General features: G+C 40.8%; 1 protein-coding gene across 1 annotated transcript in view; it reads right to left on the bottom strand.

The window, feature by feature from the left end:
- The window catches only part of Snrnp40 (small nuclear ribonucleoprotein U5 subunit 40), a 39,287-nt gene that overhangs the window by 5,949 nt on the left and 16,259 nt on the right, over positions 1 to 17,079 (bottom strand). The window contains exons 5-7 of the mRNA XM_004642923.2: positions 10,866 to 10,988; positions 4,805 to 4,925; positions 1,183 to 1,265 (exon numbers count right to left, since the gene is read on the bottom strand). Coding sequence (XP_004642980.1) covers positions 1,183 to 1,265; positions 4,805 to 4,925; positions 10,866 to 10,988 — 327 coding nt within the window. The remainder of the gene's footprint in view (positions 1 to 1,182; positions 1,266 to 4,804; positions 4,926 to 10,865; positions 10,989 to 17,079) is intronic.

Raw genomic sequence — 17,079 nt, forward strand, 5'->3', positions numbered from 1 at the left:
CCATCTCTCCAGCCCCCTTCATTGTCTTTTTTTTTAAATGTATTTAGTAGGGCAGGGTCTATAGGGTCTCACTATGTAAACTGGACTTATAGTGATTCTCCCGTGTTCAGCCTCCCAAGCACTGGGATTACAGGGGTGTGCCACCACGCCCAGTCTCAATCGCCATCTCAGCGTGCCCCAGGGGTGGGGCCAGCACAACATGCTGGGGACTGAACCCCAGCCACTATGCTCTGCCTAAGCAGGCGCTTTAGTCCACTCAGCCATCTGGCTGGCCCTCATTCTCTGTCTTGAAGTAAAAATAAAATCAAACTCAATTTAAAAAAAAAAGACTTATAAGGGCCAGGCAAATAGCTCAGCGGATTAAAGCGCCTGCTGAGGCAGACAGCACTGGGACTGGGGTTCAATCACCAGTGTGCTGTGCCGGCCCTGCCCCTGGGGCACCCTGAGGTGGTGACATGCCCCTGTAATCCCAGTGCTTAGGAGGCTGAACACAGGTGGATCACTAAGAAAGAGTCCAATCTACATAGTGAGACCCTATAAATCCTATACTAAATACAAAAAAAATAAATAAAGACTTATAAAAGTGAAACAATGTTAATGAGTCCTCAAAAGTATTAATTCTCTATTAACAGATTTTTTTTTGGTGGTATCAGGGATTGAACTCATGTACTTGCGCTTGCCAAGCAAGCACTTGTTCCACTGAGCTATCACCCCAACCCCTATTAACAGATTTTTGAGGGGAAAAGCTGTTCCAACAGAGCTAACCTGGCAACTGGAAGGCATGAGAAAAATTCCCTCTCTAAAAACCTGGACCATGGTGCTTACAGAAGAGAGGGGTGTACAGTCAGGTTCTAATAAATGAGAACTGGGAAGATGACAGAGATCATTTGGGTAATAGCTAAAAGGATCTGAGTCCTATATGAACACTAATCTAAGAGGGTGGAATAAAAGACTAGGAGTATCCTGGTTTGGGTATGGTGGTGTCTGAAGTTCTTCAGTTCCTGGGCTGGCCTCGTCACCATCTGGTTATAAGACTGTCTCCTCTGATACACCTATTTTATTTCCCATAAGAACCATTTTGATAAGAACAGTTAGTAGAATGTGACCCATTTTTATCAAAACCACACTTATTTTTCTTTCAATCAAATGGACAGTAAAGTCGTTCTGTCACAGAGCACTCACCTTTTCAAAGTTGTGCACATTTCCTTGAAATATCTTCACACATCTCTCTTTAGGAGCAAATGGTCGGACATCCCAGACACGTACTGCAAAACAAATCCAAACCAATCAACAAGCAAACTATCAGTCAGAGGCCTCCTGAGAACCAGGCTGAATCTAGTATAATATCACTGACAAATGCTATTTCCCAGGTACAGAAGGTCCAACATGACATATTACTACTTATCAAAATCTTTTGCTTTTTTTTTTTTTTTTTTTTTGAGATAAGGTCTAGCTTTGTAGTGCAGGCTTCCCGGGAACTCATTTTATTGCCCAAGTTAGCCTTGAACTCATGGTGATTCTCCTGCTTCAGCTTCCCAAGTGTTGGGATTAGAGGTGTGTGCCACCACTGTTGGTACCTGTCACAAACATTTCTTCTTCTAGTGGAAGTAAAATATATTAAAACACTATTAACTAGAACTAAGACAGAGAGGAAAGCTGAGGGTGGGAAAGAAAAAAGCAAATACATTGGTGGGAATCTACAACAGAATGCAGAAAGGTATGACACTAATTTCTATTTCCTTTTTTTTTTTTTTTTTCCTTTGGCAGAACTGGGGATTGAACTCAGGCCCTTGCACTTGCCAGGGAAGTGCTTATTCCATTGGGCTATCTCCCTGGCCCCCTAATTTCTTTTTCTTTAAGACAGGGTCTGATTATGTAGTTCAGTCTGGCCTTGAATTTGTAGCAATCCTCTTGCCTCAGCCTCCCAAATGCTGGGATTACAAGTGTGTGCTACCATGTCCTGTTGGTATGATACTAATTCCAAAGGCATTCTGAGAATCATTCTTCTGCCAAGAGTCCTATTCAGCAAAGCTTCATTAATAACAATCTTTTTTTTTTTTGTGGTACCAAGGATTGAACTCAAGACCTTGCACTTGCCAGGAAAGCAGTTATTCTACTGAGCTATCTCCCCAGCCCCCATTATGACAACCTAAATACCATCTATAGCAATTACAGTAATGAATTTGTAAGAACCAAACTTAAAATTAACCTTACCTAATTATTCTCATATCGGCCCTTCAGTCTAAAGCTCTGCAAGACCAATACAGCAAAAGAATACTGTACCAAGAATCCAAACATCTGAACAATTTCCTTCTGTTCTTGTATGTGCTAGGGATATAACCAAACATCTTGTGCATGCTAGGCAAGTGTTGCTCCATTGAGCTACATCCTCAGCTCTAGAAAATGTGATCCTGAATCTAATTTTCTCTCTCTCTAAATAAGTAACGTTAGGTAAATAGTGAAGTTGTCTTGGTCTCCTGTTCTGCATAGTTAAGTTCAAGGAGAGTCTGAACTACATAGCTAGACCTTGTCTCAAAAACAAAACACCGATGTTACTTTTAAAACATCTATTTTGAGGATCAAATGAGATGATATGTATGAAAAGGTTCCTCTCCACCCCCCCCCCACCCCCCTGTATTTAGGACAAGATCTACAGGCTCTCACTATGTAGATCGGACCCGTAGTGATCCTCCTGTTTTCAGGCTCCCAATTACAGGCATGCACCACCACACCCAGTCTCAATGGCTGTCTCACAGCATGGCATGGTGGGGATCAAACTCTGTCATTACATCTGCCTAAGCAGGTAGGTGCTTTAATTTACTGAGCTATCTGGCTGGCCCAACCAAAACATTTTTATCATCATTCTAATAACCATTTTGGGAACCCTACTGTTCTTTTTTTTTTTTTTCCTACTGTTCTTTATTACAAAGGATGCTAGAAGTAGTCAATGGTAAATCCACTGACATCAAGATATGCATATACACATCTACTGTAAGCAACAGCTAAAGTTACTTTAACTGAAACTAATCCTACAGAGAAATTTGAGAAATGTCATTTTATTTGAGTGTGAAAAAGTAATACCAACAGTTAAGAGTTAGACAATTATAAAAAGGCAAAGCTGCTGGGTGTGATGGTGCATAAATGTAATCCCAGTGCTTGGGAGGCTGACGCAGGAGGATTGTCATGAGTTTGACACCAGCCTGGGCTACAAAGTTAGTTCAAGGCCAGCCTGAACTGCACAGCAAGACTCTGTCTCAAAAAAAAAAAAAAAAAAAAAAAAGGCAAAGCCGTGCATGACAGTTTGCTACTGAGAGGTGAATATACTCGGGAAAGTAAAGATGTTCAATTATTCAACAAGTATTGGGCTGGTGAGATGGCTCAGTGGTCTAAAGCACCTACTTAGAACAAGCTTAGCAAAGCACAGGGACCACAGTTCAATCCCCCAGCACCACATGCCAGACAGTCCCGCCCCCTGGTGGGCTGAGCTGGCCACCCACCCACCCACCCACACACACACACACATACATACATAAATATAATAAAAAAACCCCAAAAAACAAGTATTTACTGAGTATCCACTGAATTCCAGGTACTGTTTTTGTTACAAGGTGTCAGCACAGTTTTGTTCCTGATAAGCTTGTAAATTTTATACCAGGGGCATTTCTAGCCTCCCCCAATATTAAGCAATATAATCCCACAAATTACTTTTTTCTCTTCTTTAGTAAATTGACATTCCCACCCTGCAACTCAAAAAACAAAAGAGCATATGTTTGTGTAAATCCATAATGTTGTTTTGTTTTGTTTTGGAATTGGGCCGAGGGCTTCACGCGAGGGCTTCATGCATGATAGAGAAACACTTAGCCACTGAGCTATGACCCAAACCCAAAGAGTGCTGGTATTTTAATGAGGACTTCTTTTCACATCAATGCTTTACATGTGGGGAAGGAAGACACACATCAGAAGACAGCATACTGGTCTACTCATCACCCACATACGGTGCTCTCGGCAAACACTGGAAAACTGCCTTTGATGGACCACAGGACTCAAATTTCTCATTAATCTAACCAGTTATATCTTGCATTCACTGCATACTACAGCATTTAGCCTAATGTAAATAACCTCTAATTTTTAACCACATAGAAATTGTTTTATTTTATTTTTTATTTTTTAATTTTTTACATTTATTCTGTGTGTGTGTGTGTGTGTGTGTCCAGCTCAGCCCACCAGGGGCGGGGCTGGCTGGCATGTGGTGCTGGGGGATTGAACCGCGGTCCCTGTGCTCTGCTAAGCTTGTTCCAAGTAGGTGCTTTAGACCACTGAGCCATCTCACCAGCCCCAACCACATAGAAATTGATGTCCACAGGCTATGTATAAGGTTGTTTAAGGTATATATGGCACTAGAATACTGGATTTTGGATCATCTCTAAAGCTTTTTTCCTTATGTCATTTCTCCCAACTGCCTGGAATACTCTGTGGCTCATACTCAACTCTTGGACTCTCATTTATCTCATTACACATTTTCTTCCTTGTTTTTGTGGCGCTGTGGATCAAATCCAGGGCATTGTACATGCTACATTTCTACTGCTCAAACACACCACAGGCCCTCTCCCCTCAATTTTTATTTATTTATTCATTTATTTAATTTTTTTTTGGTGGAACTGGGAATTGAACTTAGTCCCTTGCGCTTGCCAGGGAAGCACTTATTCCACTGAGCCATCTCCCTGGCCCTCCCCTCAATTTTTAACACTTTTCTTAAGTGTCCACAGAAAATGGATCTTGGAAGTGTATTCCTCTCCAAAGTTACCTGTATTATCCATTGCATTGGACAAGAGGTAAGAACCTTCAGAACTTAAACTCAGACCAGTAACTGAATCTGCATGGCCTCTCATGGTATAGGTTAGCTTGTTCTGGCGTAGGTCCCAGACCTGCAAAAACAAAATAATGCTCTCAGAAATCAAACTGAGATATAGCAGGGAAATAGAATTACTCAGGAATCAACTGCCTAGAGAAATGGATTCTCTCCTTAAATCTGTCTCTGGGGCTGGTGAGACAGCTCAGTGGTCTAAAGCGCCTGCTTAGGCAAGAGTAAGGACTGTGGTTGGATTGCTGGTACCATATGTTGCACTAGCCCTGCCCCCAGGGTGAGCCGAGCTGGCCACAAAAACAAAAAAACAACATAAAACCTGGTTCTGGATCAAATATTACTTCAGTACAAAATACAGGATTTCTGTTATGCAGAAAAAACTTTTGTCTCTCTAAAGAGGGAGGCAAAGTTACTACATTTAACTGGAAAAATATAAATTAATTATCAAATATTAAGACGAAATCTAATAAAAAATAATTCAGCATGGTGATATACGCCTATGATCCCAGCACCCTAAGGAGGTAAGGCAAGGGGACTGCCAAGTTTGGGTAACTCAGTGAGCTAGCAAGACCTCATCTCAAAATAATAAATTTAAGCAGAGATGAAATGGAGGATTGCTTCCGGCTTGAGACCATCCAGGACGAGTTCAAATCAAGTCCGGACTACCTAGCAAGACCCTGTCTCAAACCACCCGTTCCAAGCTTGAACAGTAATTCTTAGCCACTACAAAGAAATTATTAGAATACATTAATAAACATGTAATTTGAAAAGTCATTACAATTATTTACATTTAAAATTCTGTAACTTCAACATGAAAACTTTTGATGCATAAGACTTTTCATTCATTCATTTGGTCTTGAACTCACTACATACATCAGGCCAGTCTTGAACTCATGGCAAACTTCCTGCCTCAGGAGCAGGCGTGTACCACTACACCTGGCCAAGATTTTTTGCAGTATTTGGAATTTGCCAGAGTGACTACAATAATAATTTAAGCAAAACATTTTGCAAATGTTCCAATCAGCTGCTCAATGAACATTTGGGCAGTTGATTAGAGGCTGGCACTGTCGGAGATTAAAAAAGACAGAGTCCCTGCTGTCAAGGAACATTCATTCAGTCCAGCAAGGAAACACATGTAAACAAGTACTGAGAAGCATACAGCAGGGTGGGTAGTGAAGACGGGATCAGCTCTCCTGTGGAACAGGGATAAGAAAGGGAAACATTCCCAGAGAGCAAAGCACCTGAAGTAGGGAAGGAGAGGAGGAAAGGAAGAAAAGAGGAGGTTTAAGATCAGGATGTATAAGACTTATGTGTTACTGGGCTGCCAATCCTTTGTGACCCTGTCCAGGAAGACAGAAATACCAATATCTACTTTTCATGGCTGTTACAAGGATAATAAGAATGCTTTGCATATGCCTGGCACATAGCATACCTTCAAAAACTGGCAGCTATTATTAAGCAGTTCCTAAAAATAACTTTGAAGCCTAAACATAAAAACTTATATAATAAACTATTAAGCTAAGAAGGAAAACACAAAACAGTACCTATATACCGTAACTATATAAGATCAACATCAACTGAAACTGTGGATGTCACATGGAAAAAGAAAAGCAATTCTGTGAAGGTCACTTGTACACAAACTTTTCCCCAAATTTTATTTAATACGGCATGTAATTTTTCATGTAATGAAACATGTAACTTTTGTATGTAATAAAATTTTTGCTATCTCCTAAAGTAAGGCACTTTTCCTTACCCAAAAATGTGAGGTATCCACACACTAAAATGATCATTTTTAGAAGGGTTGGGACATTTACCAACTCATTAATCAAGATAGTCTGAGACAGCTGACACTTTGTTCAAGCTCTTTTCCCTTTTCTTCAGAGAAGGCACCACTGAAATATACAGCTTAGTAACAAGTAGGACAGACTCTACTTTGCCATCAATCTCAGCACTTGTGTGCTATTTCTAGACTTTTCTCCTAGAGGCCTGCATCCCTTCTTTGTGCAGGGCCAAAGAGTATCCGGAATTTGCCACAGAAGAAGTGACAACAGTAATTTAAGCAAAACATTTTGCAAACGTTCCAATCAGCTGTTCAATGAACATTTGGGCAGTTGATTAGTAGAGGCTGGCACTGTCAGAGATCAAAAGACAGAGTTCCTGCTATCAAGGAGCATTCAGTCCATCAAAGAAACACATGTAAACAAGTGCTGAGACGCCTACACCAGGGTGAGCAGTGAAGACAGGATTAGCTCTCCTGTGGAACAGGAATAAGAGTGAGAGGGAAGCACAGAGAGCAAAGCACCTGTAGAAGCAGGGAAGGAGAAGGAAATACGCTTTTATTTAGACAAAGTAGAACCAGACTTGTAGGCAAAGGTGATATGTGAAAGCAAGACATGACAAAATTACTAGATTTTAGGGACTTAGGCACAGAGAAGGCAGCAGATCATGCTTGAGAAGTATATAGTAGAGACCACCCACAGAGGTTATACACGCCTGCCTTTGACTTTATCTCTAACTGTGAAGTCATAAAAAGATTCAGAGTAGGGGAATTAGTTGGGTAGATTTGCATTCTGGAAAAGATTTTTCTGGCTTAGACAACTGAAGAGATCAGACCAGAGTAGTAAACCAAAGCATCTATTTTATCCCTTTAACCAATACATAACAAAAACCTACCAACTAAACTCCCACCTTACCTAGAGCTCAGGATTACACAAAACACCAAAAGACTGCCAGTCAGACCTTCAAACCCTCAAGCAGAATTCTTTTGTTTCATTTTCCTCTGACTTCCTATAACACCAGGAAGAAAGTCCCCAGAGACTGGCAAGAACGTCATATATGCTCACAAAAGGGGCTCCCATTCACTATTTTTGTTTGAAAAACAGGCAGTGCTATTTGAGAAGCAAACAAGAACTAAGTTTTTATTTATTTATAGCTTGGTGCTGGGGATCAAAGCAGGCCTTGTGCATGCTAAACAAGTACTCTATTGCTGAGCTATACCTCCAGCCTGAGAACTAGGCTCTTTGAGGCACAAATGGAGGCCTCTTTGAGGCACAAGCAAGTGCTCAAGAATGGTGAGCACCTTCAAGGTTACCTACTGATTGACTAGAGGCAACAAGTCAGAGTACAGAGATTATCAGGCTGGGAAGATAGGGCCCTCCCTGATCCTGGTTCTACCACTGACTGACAATGCAAACTGAGTCACATCAGTTAACCTTTTAGGGCCTCACCTTAGTCACCTATAAAACAGGGATGGACCAAGCATTTAAGGTCTCATTCAGGTTTGACACTCCCTGAGTCTGTTTCTGATTAAAAAGGAAGCTGGGGGGAGGGGGAGAGAGACCGGGAGATAGCTCAGTAGAATAAGCACCTGCCTGGCAAGTGCAGGGTCCTGAGTTCAATCCCCAATAACTATCTTTTGTCTGTTTACAAAAGTTGTAAAGCCTGAGGATAATTAGGAGTTTCTAGGTTGAAGGGCAATTACTCTCCCCTAAGCATGTAACAGGCTATTTTTAGATAGGAGGAGACTAAATTCTAATAAACTCTCATATCTGTCCAGCACGTCTTTTATGGAGGGGAAAAAACTACAGCAACCTGATTTGAAATACTCTATATTAACTTCTGCTGCTACAAACAATCCAAAATCTGAAGCATCTTTATATTAATTTTTTTTAATGGTCTTGGCGATAAAATCCATGATCTTATGGATGCTAGGCAAATGCTCTAGCACTGAGCTAGCTCCTCAACATGTGATTTTTTAAAAAATAAGCTTATTGGTACATTTTAGATATACATAATGATCATATTCATCATAATGAATTTGTACCTATATATGGTATATTTTGATTCCTCTTTTCACATTGGTTTTTAACTGGAAATGTAGTCAAAGGAAACAAGTAAAGAACATTTCATGCAAATATGCCCACAGCAGCGTAACTTCTGACCATGATACGCATGAAACATGAACATTCAGCAATATGGTTGTCACTTAACAAATTACTGACCACCCCCCAGAACTGTGGACTGAATTCAGGACCTTGCTCTGAACTACCCTTCCCCTTTAAATCAGAGACAAAATCTTGCAAAGTCACCAAGTTGCCTAAGTTGGACTTAAACTTGTGATCCTTTTGCCTCAGCCTTTCAGTGCAGTGGATTATAGGTATATACCACCATGCCAAGCTTAAATTATTGGATACTCCAATAATAAACCAAAAAAAGATGATGAATGGCTGAAGATGTAAGATAATTGTGTTAAGAAAAAAAAAAAAAAAAGACTGGGCCGGGGAGATAGCTCAGTAGAATAAGCGCTTGCCTGGCAAGTGCAAGATCCTGAGTTCAAAGGTACTAGAAAAAAAAAGATTAAAAGGATCCATAGGGGGGCCTGGCCCTAGCTCAGGCCTTTAGGTGGCTGCTTCCACAAAGCTGTCAGCCTCAGGTTGCTGGAGTTCGAACCTCACACCTCTCCAGCTGGCCAAAAGTGCCCTGAAGGCATTCGAGGAACAAAAAAAAAAAAAAAAAAAAAAGGATCCATAGGAATTAGCAACAGAAGATCACTGTTGACTTTGAAAACAGCACCATGAGCAATGGAAGCAGAGGCCAGGTGGTCTGCAGTGATTTCTTTGCCTCAGTCTCCCAGAACACTGGGCTTCTAGGCATATATCACCACACCTGGCTCTGACTCTTTCATCTGCAAAATGGCATTAATAGTATTAAGCTTTAAGGATGGCAATATAACAGTGCTATGGAAGCGTTAAATAGTAACAGGATTATCATTACCACTATTACCTTTTTACAGAAGTACAGTTGTGAAGGGGAAGACCCACAGAAAAACAGCAAGGCAACATGGCACAATCAAACCCAAATGAGAAAAAAGTAGAAAAGCAGAAGAGAAAATAAGTAGGAAAATAAGATCTGGGAAAATTGATGGTATGCAGTACACAGGAGAGAAGGGCTAAAGTCGTACTTACAGGCACTACCCGGCCACACAGGGTAGTGCACACCTCTAATTCTTGTACTTGGGAGGCCAAAGTAGGAGGGTCACCTTGAGTTTGAGGCCAGGCTGGGCTACATAGTGAGTTCAAAGCCTGCCTGGATTATACAGTGAAACACTGCCAAAAACAAACAAACAAACAAACAAACAAACAAACACACATACACCTTGAAAGCTTAAACAACTCTTAACTTGTACTGCTTCATGGTGTACTGGCTTTTTCTCCAGTAACATCATCATCATTATTATTTTTTGTATTTTAGGGAAGGGCCTACAGGGTGTTCAGGGTCTCACTACTAGATTGGACTCAGTGATCCGTCTGTTTACAGATTACCAAGTGCTGGGATTACACCACACTCATTCTCAAATGCCTTCTCAGCGTGCCCCCAGGGCGGGGGTGGCATTGCAGGCCTAGGAATCAAACCCCTGGCCCCTGCACCTGCTTGCAAACACTTCAATCCGCTGAGTTATTTGGCCAGCCCTTCAGTATATCATTAATTCTCATTCTTAGACAGTTTACAAGACTGCTTTGGTATCAAAAAGAAATACCTTAGGAGATGAAGGCAGAGAATCACAAACTGATTTACCACTATCTTATCAGACCAAGACCAAAAAAAAAGAAAAGATTTTAAGTGTTTTTTTTTTAAGCAGGGAATGAAACATTGTTTTTTTTTTTTTTGTGGAACTGGGGATTGAACTAAGACCCTTGCACTTGCCAGGCAAGCGCTTATTCTACTGAGCCATCTCCCCGGCCCCAAAACACTGCTTTCAATACAGTCCTTTACTCAGGGACTTCACACTGATTCATATTAACTGCCTGGTCCTTGAGGGCATCTGGATGAGCTACCATGTAACCTGTGATTTAGGAAGTCAGGAAAGAAGGAAAACTTCAAGTTAGTGCTATCTTTTCAGATGGTACTAAGTGCTAAGCCACCAGTCTTAGAAGTTTGCAATGGCTTGTTTCAGTGAGCGTAAATAGGTGAAAGGCAACTATACCACATACAGCAGACATACCTTGATATCATTGTCTATTCCACCAGAGATAATCTGATCACTTGTGTCATTAAAGGTCACAGCTAACACCTGGTATGTGTTTTGAAAGGTCTGGATGGCTGCTTTCTTCCGGATGTCCCAGAGCTAAAGAAAAGGCAAAGGGAGTCTATTAGTTAACATTACTCTAAGAAACAATCACACAGTATATTCCTGAATTGAAGGACTCTGTATATCTCTAATAGGGACCTCATTCAGAAATTTTTCTGAAATTATGAAAAAGATCATCATAATTTTGGCAATGTATTTGAAAGTTTATCACTTTAAGTTTTCAGTTTCACCTGCCTCAGCTACCTAAATAGCTGGAACTATAGGCTTATGCTACTGTGCTTTGCTCAGCCTCCTTTGTTAAAGTATGAATAAATAACACATGTGTATAGTCACTGCTACTCTGCTGAGGCAGGACGAATGGTTGAGGCTAGGACTTCCAGGACCCTGTCTTTCTTTTTTTTGGAGGGGTGTGTGTGAGACAAGGTCTCACTATGTAATTCAGGTTGGCCTCTCTGTAAAACTCATGGCAATCTTCCTGTGTCAGCCTCCCAAGAGCTGAAATTACCACAGGTGTATGTCACCATGCCTGGCTGAGACCCTGTCTTTAAAAATAAAGCCAGGAATGGTGGTATGCATCTATATTCCCACCACCTGTGAGGTTAAGACAAAAGGACCGCAAATCCGAGGCCAGCATGGCAACTTAGCGCGATACTGTCTTCAAAACAAAACAAAACACTCAAACTCACACAATAAAAAAAAAAACAATAAACATACATAATCAATATGTCCTCAGAGTAGAAGTCTTTTACCTGCTGACTTCATAATTGTTATGCAAACTGCAGGTTGTAGCTCATTACCAGCTATAACCTGTATTTTCAAAAAGTCTTTTCAGTCCCCCCCCATGTATCTGGTTGTTACAGGCTCTCACTATGTAGCTTGGACTCGTGATCCCCGTTTTTCAGCCTCCCCAGAGCTGGGATTACAAGCCTATGCCACTGTCACTCTGTGGCCAGCTCAGCCCACCTTAGGGGTATGGCTGGCACAGTATGTGGTGCTAAGGATTGAACTGCAATCCCTGTGCTTGCAGCAGAGCATCTCGTTGGCCCCTAACCTATAGTTTTGAAGTGGGAAAGTCAGTGAAAAATGATAATAGGAATATCAAAAAGCCTGCCTCTTTACAAAGTACCTAATTTTGTTACACACACAAAAAAAAATCCGAATTAACTCTATCAGAATTAAATAAACTAATTGAAGGGGAAAACCATAAAAAAATAAGACCACTCAAGTGAACTAGCAAGAGATCTCTGCAGTGTTTCAGCCTATTCCAGTTCTGATCTCTGCTCCCCAAGGGCTTTGAAGACAACAGCCAACATTCTCAGTATAAGCTCCTCACTGGAGGGAGCTCTCAGAAGGACTTTAATCCTTATTGTCAACCAACTGTGCTACTGGTTGTTTTTTTTTTTTTCTTCACATCTGGTGGCTCTCCGAAGGATGAGCTTGACTGGTTTACATTTATTTTGCCTAACATTTAAAGACAAATGCAATTGTCTCTGATGACCGGGGCAAGGACTAATAGATCAAGCAGGGTAACCAAAATGCTTGGGAGGAAAAGGCTGAGGAAGGAGAAAATGGGGGATGGGGGTGGTGGTTTACACACTATGAAGAGCTTGGACACATCCCAGGGAATCTAGAAAGCCACTTGTAGACTCAGAAAAGACCAGAGAAGGCCTTAAGCTCTCACCTCTGGTTGACTTTCAGGGTCTGCATAAGCCCAAAGTAAAAGATAACCTGGAACTGCAATCTGCCTGGTCAAGATTTGAAGGCAACAAGATCTAACACACAGAGTCAATCACAACGACTGCCACAGCTGAACACAAAGCTAACAGAAAAAGATTTCAGTAGTAAAATATAATAAAGGGTTTACAAAATTAGTTCAATAAGTCACCAAATAAAATTGGGTGCAATGGAGTACCTTTATAGTCCCAGCTACTCAGGAGGTAATCAGTTCAAGTCCAGCTTGGGCAATATAGTTAAATTCTGTTTCAAATCAATCAATCAACCAATCAATGAAAAGAAAGAGGGCGGGGGAGATGGCTCAGTGGAATAAGCGCTTCCCTGGCATGCGCAAGGGCCTGAGTTCAATCCCCAGTTCCGCGAAAAAAAAAGAAAAAAAAAAAAAAAAAAAAAAAAAAAAAGAAAAACCCTTAGTAAGTATCTACTTTTCAACAAAAAATAAAAGTATGCAGTCTTTTTATTTTAAAAAATTAATTAAAAAAAATTTTTAATGTATTTGGTACAGGTCTTACTATGTAGCTCAGACTCGGTGATCCTCTTGTTTTCAGCTCCCCAGTGCTGATATTACAGGCGAGTGCTACCACTCCACCTGGTCTTAGTGGATTAGTGCGCCCAGGGATAGGGCTAGTTTGTAGCATGCAAATAGTCCCCCACCCCCACCCCGTACCAGGGATTGAACTCAGGACCCTGTGCTTGCCAGGCAAGCACTTATTCTACTGAGCTATCTCCCTGGCCCTGCAAATAGTCTTTTTTTTTTTAACATTTATTTATGGGGTGTGTGTGTGTGTGTGTGTGTGTGTGTGTGGCCAGCTCAGCCCACCAGGGGGCGCGGCTGGCCAGCATGTGGTGCTGGGGTATCGAACCGCGGTCCCTGTGCTTTGCCAAGCTTGTTCCAAGTAGGTGCTTTAGACCACTGAGCCATCTCTCCAGCCCTGCAAATAGTCTTTTTAAAAAATGAATGCTGTGACAATTGAACAACCAAAACAAGAGATTGAAGCTAAGAGCTGTGGTGCCTGGTTATAATCTCAGCACTATGGGAGGCTGATGCAGGAGAATCTGCAGGTTTGAGCCCAGTTTGGGAAACTCAGCAAGATTGTTCTTAAAAAATTTCAAAAGGAATGGGTATGTAGTCCAGTGCCAAGGCTGCAGTTCTATCTCCACCATCTCCCAAACCCAGTAAGAATGAAGCTAGGCTGGGAATGTAGCACTTGCCTAGCATGTCCAAGGAAAGCCCAGTGGTTAAATCTGCAATCCACAGTACCAATTAAAAAGAAAATTTCTACCTTACATGATAAATAAAATGAAGGACCTGGGCCACAAACTTAAATGTAAGAAATAAACTTTAAAAAGTCATAGAATAGGCAAGGGAAGGGATGAATATTATATCATTTATTTAGCGATCATCCATTGAAGGTTTGGGTTATTTCCATCTATTGGGTATTAGGAACAATGATGTTAAAAACACACGCCACTTTGTTTTTTGAGACAGGGTCTTACTATGTAGTTCAGGTTCAGGATGGCCTTGAATTCACAGTGATCCTCTTGCTTCAGTCTTCTGGGTGCTGGGATCACAGGCATGTGCTAGCACACTTGGCAAAAACATGTGCAACTTTCTTTTTTTTTTTAACTTTCTATGTGTACACGTTGTTTTTTGTTTTGTTTTGTTTTGCAGAACCGGGGATTGAACTCAGGCCCTTGCACTTGCCAGGGAAGTGCTTATTCCACTGAGCCATCTCCCCGGCCCTATGTGTACATGTTTTTATTTCTTGAATACAGACCTAGGAGTGGATAGGGCCGGCCAAATAACTCAGCAGATTAAAGCACCTGCAACCAGGTGCAGGGGCCAGAGCTTTGATCCTCAGGCCTACCATGCCAGTCCTGCCCCTGGGGCATGCTGAGACTGCGATTGACACTGGGCATGGTGGTGCATGCCTGTAATCCCAGCTCTTGGGAGGCTGTAAACAGGCGGATCACTATGAGTCTGATCTAGTAGTGAGATCCTGAACACCCTGTAGACCCTTCCCTAAAAAAATACAAAAGAACTAGGAGTAGAATTGCTCAATTAAGTGGTTATTCTGTTTAATTGCTTCAGGAGCTAGATCTTTTGCAAAGGTGAAAGCAACTGAGAAATGGGGGAAACAGGGAGGGAAGGCAATGGAAATAAAAATTAAGATGTTATGTTCATGTACCAAACTCTCCAAGGTGAATGTAACCATCATGTACAGCAAACATGTATAGAAAAAAAAAATTGAGTTTTTAAAATTAAAAAATTCTTAAGACAAAACCAACCCGGTCTTCATGACCTGGGGTCTGGCAATGGATCTTTAGATACAATACTAAAAGTACAGGTGACAAGAGAAAAATGGATAATTTGAACATTGTGAAAATTAAAAATTTTGTATAAGACTTTATGAATAAAGCCCCAATTGCACAGGAACTATCACAAAGAATCAACAACTGGGATCTCATCTTGTTTGTTTTTGGTGGTACCAGTGATTGAACTCACAACCTTGTGCATGCCAGGCAAGCACTTATTCCACTGAGCTATCACCCTGGCCCTTCATCTTATTAAAAGCTTTTGCACACCAAGAGAAACCAACAGAGTGAAAAGACCACTCACAATGTGGGAAAAAATGTCTGCCAGCTGTCTGTCAGACAAAGGATTAGTATCTAGAACATATCAAGAACTCAAATGGATATCTGAGATGAATATATATACTTCTCAGATGAAATATAAACAGCAAATATATTAAAAAGTGTTCAATATTACCGTCATTTGAGAGATGCAAATTAAAACAATGCCATCTCAACCCAGAGTGGTTATTATCAAGAAATCAACCAATAATAGGGTCACAAACATAGCTTAGTGGCACAGCACCTGCCTGGCAAGCACAAGGTCTAGAGTACAAAAAAAGAAAAAAAAAGAAAGAAATCAATAACAAATGCCAAATCCTACAGTGTTGTAGAGGGAAAATACCCTTCTCCACTGTTGGTGGGAATATAGACTAGTATAATCACTGTGGAAATCAATGTGAAGATTCCTGAAAAAACTATGATTAGAGATGCCATTTGACACAGCCATTCCCTTTCTGGGTATCTTCCCAGAAGAATTAAAAACATCACTCCACAGCAATGTACATGCACCCATATTAAAAGCAGCAAAATTTGTACTAGATTGATCTTGGAAACAACCCAAATGTCCATCAACTGAGGAATGAATAAAAAAGATGTGATCTTTTTATTTGCGGGGTGGGGGGATAGTTGCTGTACTGCATAATGTTGTCTTCAAATTAGTTCAGATTATCAGATATAAGCTATAAGCATGCAAAATTGGTTAAGAAAAAGTTTTAAGAAATTAAAAAGGACAAGTAAAAGAATCAAGCATCAACTGCTCCCCTTTGTAGACCAGGAGAAATCAGCCATAGAATTATCCAAGATATCCTACATACATACATAAACATATCTTTTCCCATTTCCCCTGTTTATTTCTTTAAAAATGCAGTCTTTTTATATAATGGAGTACTACCCAGCCATAAGGATGTCTGGCTTTTATAGAAGGATGGACACTTCTGTACATAAATGGATACAATTTGAGACCATACTCATAAGGGAAATAAACCTTAGCCCTACAATAGATACTGTAAAATGGGAAGACACTTCAAAAGGAAAGCGAGGGGCTGGGAGATGGCTCAGTGGAATAAGTGCTTCCCTGGCAAGAGCAAGGACCTGAGTTCAATACCTGATTCCACCAAAAAAAAAAAAAAAAAAAAAAAAGGAAGAGAAATTGGGATGGGGGAACAGGAAAAAAGAGAAAAGCAAACGAAAAACCAAAAAATGTATGTGTATATGAATGATAATATAGTTGTACTGCTAATTTCTTTTTAAAAAATGTATTTGGTTGCTGCAGGGTCTCACTATGCAGCTCAGACTCATGGTGATCCTCCTGTTTTCAGCCTCCACAGTACTGGGATTACAGGCGGGTGCCACTACATCAGACTCTGGCTGGCTTAGCCCACCCTGGGCACGGGGCTGGAGTGGCATGTGGTGCTGGGGACTGAACTGTGGTTCCTGCACTTGCTTAAGCAGGAGCTGATTAGTCTGCTGAGCTATCTTGCCAGCCCCTGTACTGCTAATTTCTTAGTTCAGACAATTAAATGTTTCTATCTTATACTCTCAGTAACTAATTTAAAGGTACAATATGCAATATATTAATCATTATTACTCTATTATCCTGTTTTGAAATGTTTTTTTTTTCTCTTTAAAATATAAAAAAAAGATCATCCACATGGCTGCACTGACAAAGGTTCTACAATCTGAGGTACAAGATCTCAGGATAAATCCTGAGGGCATTTCACTGACCTTCTCAGACTAAAAAGCTACAACTCTTGTTGCA

This window comes from Octodon degus, unplaced genomic scaffold (assembly GCF_000260255.1).
Source record: "Octodon degus isolate 3935 unplaced genomic scaffold, OctDeg1.0 scaffold00163, whole genome shotgun sequence".
Taxonomy (NCBI): domain Eukaryota; kingdom Metazoa; phylum Chordata; class Mammalia; order Rodentia; family Octodontidae; genus Octodon; species Octodon degus.